The 10,390-nt window shown below is 43.1% G+C and overlaps 1 protein-coding gene and 1 pseudogene across 9 annotated transcripts in view; both read left to right on the forward strand.

Moving 5' to 3' along the window:
* Positions 1–4,506, forward strand: part of Senp2 (SUMO/sentrin specific peptidase 2) — a 39,838-nt gene extending 35,332 nt beyond the window's left edge. For 4 of the 8 annotated variants that reach the window (XM_006522688.3, XM_006522689.4, XM_030249324.1 and 1 more), the window contains one exon: positions 1,870–4,480. In XM_006522688.3, coding sequence (XP_006522751.1) covers positions 1,870–1,932 — 63 coding nt within the window. In that variant the 3' untranslated portion in view covers positions 1,933–4,480. Of the gene's footprint in view, positions 1–1,869 lie in introns of all 8 variants that reach the window. The other 4 variants (NR_027488.1, NM_029457.3, NM_001357424.1 and 1 more) reach the window with 2 other exon arrangements.
* A 4,417-nt stretch (positions 4,507–8,923) lies between these two features.
* Positions 8,924–9,590, forward strand: Ndufa11b (NADH:ubiquinone oxidoreductase subunit A11B; annotated as a pseudogene). The gene is made up of 2 exons (NR_163734.1): positions 8,924–9,166; positions 9,570–9,590. The product of NR_163734.1 is annotated as an NADH:ubiquinone oxidoreductase subunit A11B (transcript).
* The last annotated feature ends 800 nt before the right edge of the window (positions 9,591–10,390 follow it).

The following is a 10,390-nucleotide window of genomic DNA, read 5'->3' on the forward strand; positions in this document are numbered from 1 at the left end:
AGCCACAGTTGACCCCAATTAAAATTATTCCTCAATCATAGACCTTCATTTGATAGTTCCTGATTGTCAGACAAGCTGCTTGTTGAACAGTAGAACTAAATGCTTTGGAGGAACATGAAGTCAGTTGGACTCCCTGCCGAGTTCATATCTTCCCAGTCTCAAAGAACTCACTACTGAGGAGTCTCCGCTCTTTCACTAGGAATAAATGTTGTGTTTTACTGGGCATGGTGGTGCATATCTCTAATCCCAACACTAGAGAGGCAGAGACTGGAGGAGGGTCTGTGAGCTTCAGGCCAGCCTGGTTTGCGTAGTGAGTGCCGGGCCAACTAGTACTACATAGTGAGACTGTCTCAAAAAAAAAAAATTAATGTGTTTTTTTTTAAAGATTTTTGCCATATATATCCTCCAAAAACTCAGTAATTTATTATATAGAGCCACTTATTTATAGCAATGTACCATGAATAGGGCAAATATGCGAACCTCAATTTTGAATTTTTTTGTGTGTGTGAGACAAGATTTCTCTGGGTAGCCAAGGCTGTCCTCATACTCAGAGATCTGCCTGCCTCTGCCTTCCCAGTACTGGAATTAAAGGTGCAGACCCCCACCTCCCAGCTGGAACTTCAATTTTATCAAACGTGGGGATGGGTGTCTGAGTTACAAATACTTTTGGGTGCTTTGCGTTTTGTTGCTCTGAAAACATGCCAGTGATTCTCCGTGAAAGCACTGAGTCTCTCTCGCTTTCCTACCCTAGACTCTGGTTTTATTTTGTTTCTGTTCTATTTTTTCTGATGCGGGGATACTGTGGAGCCAGACTAGCCTCAGACTCACGATCTTCATATCTTAGCTGCTTTCTAAAGTGTTGGGATTATAGGTGTATACCGCCATGGCCAGCTAATATAAATAGCAAGGAATTGATGAGATTTCATGGGAATAAGCAGCTTTTGGAACAAAATAGTGGTAGAACGGAAATAAGATTGTAGATTTGTTTGGTTTTCACCTTTAAAAGTCACTTAAATTGAAAACAGGGCCTCATAAATACTAGGCAAGAAAGACCTCTACTACTGAGCCATAGTTTCCTGCTTTAAGGTCACTTTTTAATATAAAAACAAATTGTTTTTTAAATGATGTTAATTTAGAATTTAGAGAAGTTTCCTGTTGTGCCACTGTGTGGACATTTCTGTTTTGGTGCATGTTGTATGCTCTTGTTCTATAGTATGTGACTCTGTCTCCAGCTTTGGTTTTCCTTAGCATGTAAGGGCATATGCACCTGTAGAGTAATTAATGTCCTTATATACGCATATAGACTAGGTGTGTGACACTTGTCATCCCAGAACTGCGGAGGATGGGGAACTAGAAGCTTGTGGCCACAGTCAGCTTAAGCTGTTTTGCAATATCCTTCCTTCTCAAACAAACAAAATATACAAAAAACCTTTGTCAAACACAGAGACACATGCCTTTAATCCCAGCCCCAGAGATGTATGTAGTCAAGAAGATAGGAATTCAAGAAGGCCGCCTTGACTAGAAATAAATCCCACTGTGCTTTAGAATCATGTGCATGGGGGCTGGAGAGATGGCTCAGTGGTTAAGAGCACTGACTGCTCTTCCAAAGGTCCTGAATTCAAATCCCAGCAACTACATGGTGGCTCACAACCATCTGTAATGAGATCTGATGCCCTCTTCTGGTGCATCTGAAGACAGCTACAGTGTACTTAGATATAATAATAAATCTTAAAAAAAAAAAAAAAAAGAATCATGTGCATGATGTAAAACGGTGAAGCTTATGTAGAGGACATGTGCATTGTTGTATTTATGACACCTAAAGGCTGTCGTGCTGCACACAAGAGTGTATAACACTGTCGTTCCTTTCAGCACCAGATGCCTCTCTTCCGGAAGAAGATGGTGTGGGAGATCCTTCACCAGCAGTTGCTGTGACAATGCCCCGCCTGGTCTTCTAGCTGCTGGTGGTTCTTTGATGGATGTTTCCATATACCTCATGCATTGTGGGTTAAAAAGTCCCCGATCATTTCTCTTCTCTCACAGGTACTGAGCTCTCAAGAGTGCATGAAGGCCTCTCCACAATGGCCCTGACTAGAGGTGTGGAGGGGCTGCTTGAAACCCTGTTTCTAAGGCTGTGCCTGCTCAGAGCCCTGGACTATTCACCCCATACAAGAACAAATGCTAATTAATGTGTTTTGTTTTAAAGCGTTATTTCCATATGAATGTGGGAAATGCAGGATCTGTTATATGAATTGTTCTGTGTGTTCACACGAATTCACTCTCTCATTGGGCAGTGCCCTTTTCCCACTGCTCTTTTATAATTAGCTATAAATAATTTGGACTATTTATTTCTGAAAAGAATGTTAATCAAACTGCCACTTCCTGCTGCAGAGAGATATCAGCAGGGGGAGGAAGGAGGTGTTCGCTAGCTTCTCTAATGCTGGAGTGCGAACTGCCGACATACAGTTAAGGTTCTCTCTTTTAAGGCTTGAAAATGCCAGAAGAAATGACGATGCTCTGTTGTAGGATCTGGCTGCCTTTTAGAGAGTCTGATGCTATGACACGGGCACAGTTCGTGGAAATGTGGCCAAGGAACTCGATCTGTGCATCCTCAGAACGGGGCGTGCGCATCTTAGAGACTTTCTTTTCTAGAACCGAAGTAGCTTGGCTTCCTCTTGAAACTGGATTCAAAGTAACTGTGAGCATCCATGTTAAGTCGTAGGTCTGGTGAGTGAGTGTGTGAGCCTCACCAGGGAAGGGCTGGCCTGAGCTGTCTGCTCTGAAGATGCTCCTCAATGGAAGCCTATTTTTCCTCAGAGTTTTTTTTTTTTTTAATATATATATATATAAAGCTGAAATTAAGTTCTTGGCTCATCAGCATGCCCCACTCCAGCCCCACTGAGCCTTTGGAGAGAGATTAGTACTTGGCTCTGAGGTTGCCAGGTTTACAGGCATCTATTTTGCATATGAAAGTTTGTATTTAACTTTTTTGTTCATTAAAAATCTTACAGGTGTGGTTATGCATTGTCAATTTCAGAAAGTTGGTCAGAGCACATTTTGCAAGATCTAGTGCCTAGTGTTGCTTTTATGACGTAATAAAAGACTGGCAGAACCTAGAGTATATTCTGATAATTTTTCCTCTTTTCTCTGCCTCAACCTTCCAAAGTTGTTCTGGTACAAAAAGAGAGAGAAAGAGAGAGATAAAATTAGAAAAGCTGCACACATGTTAGATACAAACGTACACGTCTGCTCTTGGGACGCCTGGGCAGCTGATCAGAGGTTGTAGCTGTTGAAACCTGTTTGCTCTGAGACTTGAAATGACCTTCGTTATGGAAGCTGGGCCTGTGATGGGGACTGAAATGGCTGAGCCAACCCGAGACCAGGTGGCCTAAACCTGAAAGCGAGCATGTGGTCTAACAATTCAGGGGTAAACGGTGTTGTAACCTCCTCAAGGCAGACTACACAGGGACCCCTTCCTTTATTTAGCCTAGACCCCCCCCCCCCCCAAGCACTGTGCCAGTGATGCCGGGATCAGGCAGCTGGTCTAACCAAAAGAGCCCAGAAGTTGATCCTGTCTACACTACTAAAACCTGGGTGCTAGAATTCTACCTGAGAATTTATGATCCCGGCCTATCAAACAAAATAGCTACCTGACCAGAGTTTGATCCCCAGTGCCCACACTGGAGGGCGAAAACTGACTCCCCAAAATTGTCCTCAGACCTCCATACTTGCACAAACCAACAGATGGACCAAATTAGTAATAAGTAAAAAAAAATTAAAGGAATTTTAAGGGCCTTGGATAGGTTTGTTTCTGTTGGCTCAGTCCTGCTTGGATGGCGACTTTCTCTCCCCAGGTGAGTGATGCTATAGCTAATGTGGCATTTGAAGGTGTCCTCAAGCTCGCCACCCGGGTGTGCTTAGAACAGGAACCTGGAGAGACAGATGGTTGGGTGGTGAGGCCAGGATTGACTTTTAGTCTCAGCCAGGTGTGTCTGTAACAAGCTGGATCCCTGCTCACATCTGTAATCCCAGTTCCCAGTGGGGAGAGGCAGGGTCGGTAGATCCTTCCTGGGAGGAGCAGGAAGAGTGATGGAGAACAACTTCCCTCTCCCATGTCTGCTCATAAGCGCATCCACCACATTCCTGTGCACACACAGTAAGTTCTTATAGAAGATGGAAAATGCAAAAGTACAGAATGTTAAGCTATGGTGGCACTGCTTTACCTGAGTGTCTGAATCCAAGCTAAGGTACCAGAAGCCCCAGCTCTCTGTCACCTGTGTGCGCACGGGTAACAGAACTGTTACATTGAGCTTATGAGAAGAATACAGATAAGTGAGAAACAGCACTTGGTGTAACTAGTGAGTCGGCAAAATTAAAGCCGGTAATGTTTTTGTGAAATTTCAATTTTGGAACCTGAAAGAAATGTTGCATTGTTCTGTTTAGCCCATAGTCTCTAAAAATGAGTAAAAGTTTAAGAAATACACACTGCTGGTGACATCTCTTTCTGCAGCCGAGTGCTTTATGCTTGTGCTTTGCCTTGTGTTGGAGCTGGGTCGGGAGAAAGCCATCTGATGGCCATCCCTGAAGATTACATGGTCTGTCCAGGCCGATGAAGGCTGTTAGAACCCCTGCTCCCTCTCTTTGAAGTCCTGAACACCTGGGGGCTGCCGGGGGATGCTGGGTATTCACCTTCACCAAGGGGATGTACGTGATGCTCGGATCTTGTGTGGGTATAGGGAGTCTTCCCGGGATACAGTAAACCCCAAATACACAATTTAAAGTGCCATAGTCAACCCACATTATTTAAATGGCCTTGTGAACTAATTTTGAGAAAATCTCTGTCAAGTAAGTTTTTAGAACTTATTTGTAAGTTGGAGATACATCTGGCTTGCTGACTTAACTGTTTTTTTTTTTAATTAGGTATTTTCCTCGTTTACATTTTCAATGCTATCCCAAAGGTCCCCCATACCCACCCCCCCAACCCCCTACCCACCCCCCCAACCCCCTACCCACCCACTCCCCCTTTTTGGCCCTGTCGTTCCCCTGTACTGGGGCATATAAAGTTTGCAAGTCCATTGGGCCTCTTTTTGCAGTGATGGCCGACTAGGCCATCTTTTGATACATATGCAGCTAAAGACAAGAGCTCCCGGGTACTGGTTAGTTCATATTGTTTTTCCACCTATAGGGTTGCAGTTCCCTTTAGCTCCTTGGGTAATTTCTCTAGCTCTTAACTGTTTTAATATACACAAATTATTTGGGGTGTGTTGGAATACTAATTTTATCTACTTACCAATAAATTAACCTCTTAAGTAGTTTTTAGATTTTTAAATTGGAACTCATTAATATATTTTATCCTATGCCCAATACACAACATGGATATATATCATTATTTTGTGAAATAAACGTTTGCTTTTTCAGGCTGGAGAGATGGCTCAGCAGTTAAAAGCACTTTCTGTTTTTATTGAGGTCCATAAGTTTGAATCCCAGCATCCACACTGCAGTTCACAGGGAACCCAATGCGATGCTGTCTTTTGGACTCTGGACACACCCACATGATATATAGACACTCAGGACAAATACACAAGAGTGGGTCAGCTGGAGAGGTGACTCAGTGGTTAAGAGCACTTCTAGTGCCAGCTCTCTCTTCTGGCCTTCTTGGGCACCTGCACTCTCATGTACAAAACCATGTACATATGTAATTAAAAATAAAAAGGTGAGACTGGCCTTGAGTCAATAGAGGTCTGTCCAGCTCTAAATCATCTGTTTCATTTCTCAGTGCAGAGGTTCCAATCCAGGGACTTTGGTATTTTGGGCAAGTATTCCATCACTGAACTAAACCCTCAGCCATAGTTGAAAACACTGGTCTTAATGACCTGAAAGTAAAATGAAAGACAGGGGGTTTAAAGACAGGGAAGGAGGGAGAAAGAGGCACAAACAGTTTGAAGATGATCCTTCTAAACCTAGGCAAATAGGCCAGAGCTTCCAGATACTTGATGGAAATCTGTGGATTAATCACTCTGGTTTATACATTGGCCTTTCCTAAATGTGTCCAGTAGAAGTCCAGTTACTTGTCTACATAGGTGATAAGACAGGAAATCTGAGATTGACAGGATGGCCCAATGGGAAACCAGAACTTGAAGGGGGACAGAGAGCACCAACTTCTAAAAGTTGTTCTCTGACCTCTGTATGCATACCAACACACACATCCAATTTAGAAAACAGAATCTGGCTCAGTGAATATGTGGAGTGTGTCTTTTCTGCCTGGAGAGGCATAGCCAACATGAAGGTTGTTTTTTTTTGTTGTTTTACAAACAGTAAGAAACACTTTATTATAACTTTACAACATATAAATAGCTTGGTTCCAATCTGTGCTTTCTGGCAGCTGGGCACCACATTCCACCATCCCTTGTAGGCTCGTGAACATGAAGGTTTTATGTTAATAAATTGTGTCTTTTGTTTTTATTTTGTATTGAGAAAGGTCTCTATAATCCAGGCTAGCCTGGAACTAACTCACTGTAAAGTTGATACTGTCCTCAAGTCTACAACAGTTGTCCTGCCTCAGCTTCCTTCGTGCTCGGATTACAGGCGTGGCTTAAGTGTAGATACTGAGTCTGCATCTCAAACTCCTGTGGAACTGTTTTACAGGAAACTGCCACAGCAACATAGAATTTTTAGGAGCATGTGCTTCAAGAAAATAAAGAAAAGCTCTGCCACCCCAAACAGTATGTACATGTCACATGTCAAACACATGGCACTCATAAAGTGTGATTCAAGTACCTGATGCCTTTTATAATTTCCTTTAATAATACCAATAATAAGTACTTAGGAAAATAAAATGTTGATAGAAGATAAGATATTCTGTCAACCTCTACCACCTTCTCCACACCCAGACCTCCACCACCCTCTCCACACCCAGCGCTCCCACATCTTTCAGGGTCTCACCTGAGTACATCCTAGCAGCCCAAATATTTTATTTTTATTATGTTTGTTTTGCAACCTGCCAGATCTAGTCAAGGTCCTACCTCTTCACTTCTGAAGTCAGCCTCTAGAGTTCCACCAAGACCTGCACTATTCACATCCATCCACAAGACCCTTCTCACTGCCTGTACCACCCCACGCTATACCCCAACTTTCCACATCAACCCATTCATTCTAGATGATTTCAAAGGCCCACTTTCGCCAGTAGACAGGTCATCTGAACAACAACAAAAAAAGTAAAATAAACATACTAGTTAATTGGCATCCTACATCAAGTGGACTTAACAGATAGTACAGAATGTTCTATCCAAACACCAAAGAACACTCATTTTACTCAAAAGTATGTGGAAGCTTTTCTGAAAATAGGCCACATCCTAAGACACAAATTCAAAAAGATTGACATAACTCCTTGTATACTGTTTGACCACATAAAACTTAAAATTGATAGCATTTAAATCTCAAATACACAAACCTGTTGGCAAACTCATAAGAAATGAGGTTGAAATAGTAATAAAAGGCCTAACAGCTATTTTTAAAAGATGAGGAGGAAGAGCTGGAGAGATGGCTCAGAGGTTAAGAGCACTGACTGCTCTTCCAAAAGGTCCTGAGTTCAATTCCCAGCAACCACATGGTGGCTCACAACCATCCATAATGAGATCTGACTCCCACAGCAACAGTGTACTTACATATACTAAATAAATCTTTTAAATTAAAAAGATGATGAGGAGGAGGAACAGAAGCCAGAACCAGATAGATTTGACAGCAGAATTCTAGACATTCAAAGCAGATCCGTCTTAAACCATTCAAAGGGGATGGGGTGGGGGAGGAGAGTGCTCCTAAACCAGGTAAAGACAGCAAAAATAAAACTGTAGGCCAATGTCCCTATGGATACGGACTCAAAAATAATTCTTTCAAGCATAATACAGACTCTTATCAAAAAGATTATCTACCAAGTTGGAAGTATCCCTAAAAGCAGCAATGGCTCGGCATATTTAAGTCACTGAGTGCAATAAATCACATAAATGGACTTAACAATAGATGCAGAGAAAGCCTTTGATGAAATCCAACATTGATGATAAAATACTAGAGAATATAAGGCTAGAGAGAACACTTCAATATAATCAAAGCCATAGACAAGTAATCCACAGCCACCATCCTAAATGGAGAAAACCTTGAAGCAGTCCCACCACAGTCAGGAGTGAGATGGGACAGCTACTGTCCCCACTCCTTTTCAACACTGCTGGAAACACTAGCTGGAGCAGTAAGTCAAGAAAAGGAAATTAAAGGAATAAAAACAGGGAAAGAAGTAAAACTATCCCTATTTGCAGACAATACATTCCAAAAATCCTATCAGAAAACTTCTGGGAACAATAAACAAACGCAGCTCTGTGACAGGATACAGAATCATGCAGAACCAACTTGCACAAATCAATAGCTTTTTTATTGGTATTTTCTGTATCAACATCAAGCATACAGAAGCATCCACAATAGCATAAAAGAAAATATAGTATCTAGGAATAAATCTAACCAAGTGTGGTGGTTTGAATAGATATGGTCCATAGTAATGACAGAGTTAGGAAGAACGAATGGCTATGCTGGAGTAGATGTGGCCTTGTTAGAGGAAATGTGTCATTGCGGGAGTGGGCTTTGATGCTCCAGCCACTCCAAGTGATATAATCTACTTGCTGCCTTCGGCTCAAGATGTAGAACTGACCCTTGAGCTCGCTCAGATGCTCTAGGGTCGGCCGAGCGAGCCCAGCTAGGCATGGCGATGGCGAAGCGGTTCTTTGAATCCTACAATGAGGTCCCCGATGGTACCCAGTGTCATCGCAAGACCTACATCACCACTGCCTTAGGCGGCATTTGCGGCATAATCGGCTCCGCTTACAGCGTCACACTCAACCCCACAGACTCCACCCTGGAAGCAGTGGCCAGAGTCGGCCGGTACACACTCACTGCAGCTGCTATCAGAGCGATGTTTGGCCTTACCACCTGTGTCAGTGCCCAGGTCCGAGAGAAGCCAGATGACCCCCTGAACTACTTCATTGGCAACGGCGCAGGAGGCCTGACATTGGGAGTGCGCACTCACAGCTATGGGACCGCAGCCATGGGCTGTGTCTACATGGGCACTGCAGCTGCCCTGTTCAAGATCGGCAAGCTGGAAGGCTGGGAGTTGTTCCCTACCCCCAAGGTGTGAACCAAACCCCTGTGGCAAATTAACACTGTATGTCCCTGGGGGGGGGGGTGGTTGTAGAACTCTTAGCTACCCCAGCACCACATCTGCCAGCATGCTGTGGCGCTTCCCACCATGAGATAACGGACTGTAAGCCAGCCCCAAGGAAATGTTGTCCTTAAAAGAGTTGTCCTGGTCATGGTGTCTCTTCACACCAATGGAAACCCTAACTAAGGGAAGGGAAAGATGGCTACATAAAAGCTCCAAGCCTCTGAAGAAAGATATGGAGACACTAGAAAATGGAAAGATACCCCATGTTCATGGATTAGTAGAGTTAACATTGTGAAAATGACCATTTTACCAAAAGCCATTTACAAACTCAATGCAAACCCAGTCAAAATCCCCATCCCATTCTTCACAGAAATAGAAAAAAGTTGTCCTCGTATGGATCCACAAAAGACCCCAGACAGACAGAACAATCCTGAGCAAAGAGAACGATGCTGGACGGATTACAATTCCAGATCATAAGAAACATTACAGAGACAGAGTAACAAAACCAATATGGTGTTGGCACAACCATGACATGAAGACTCAGACATAAGCATATGTAACTTCAGCCACTTGATATTTGACTAAGACTCAGACAACAACCTGGAGGAAAGACAGCACCTTCAACAAATGGTCCTGGGGAACTGGATGGCCACATGCAGAAGAATGAAATTAGACCTGTTGTGGTAATTCTCCAACCCAAATATGCCTTGGCAATGAAAACACTACTCAATTTGAGTATGAGCTGTGCGCCTAGATTGGGCAGATCTACCACTACACTACCATCTTCCCCATTTATGAGACCCCTTGTAACTTGCGGTTTCTCCAGGCCTCAAGCTTCTGCTTCGCTTTCCTTCCACCACCTCCACAGTGCACCCCCCCCTCCCACTTTTCCTTCACTCAACTTCCAGTTTCCCTTTATCTGCCCAATCCGGGTTCTAGCCTTTATTTTTCAAATTAAGGTTGAAAGAAGGATTACAGTAAATCACTGGAGTGCAGACTCATTCATTCCTAGTTCACTGCAGCCCCTCCCAGGAGAATGGAATTATCATCAAATTACAAATAGCCTAGGGCTATCACAACATAGACCCATATCATCACCCTGCAGAAAAACTAACTTCAAATGAATCAAACACATTTGAAATACTAGAAGAAAACCCAAGCAGTATTCTACAGGATACAGATGCAAGGACT

This window comes from Mus musculus, chromosome 16, assembly GCF_000001635.26.
Source record: "Mus musculus strain C57BL/6J chromosome 16, GRCm38.p6 C57BL/6J".
NCBI classification, from domain to species: Eukaryota; Metazoa; Chordata; class Mammalia; order Rodentia; family Muridae; genus Mus; species Mus musculus.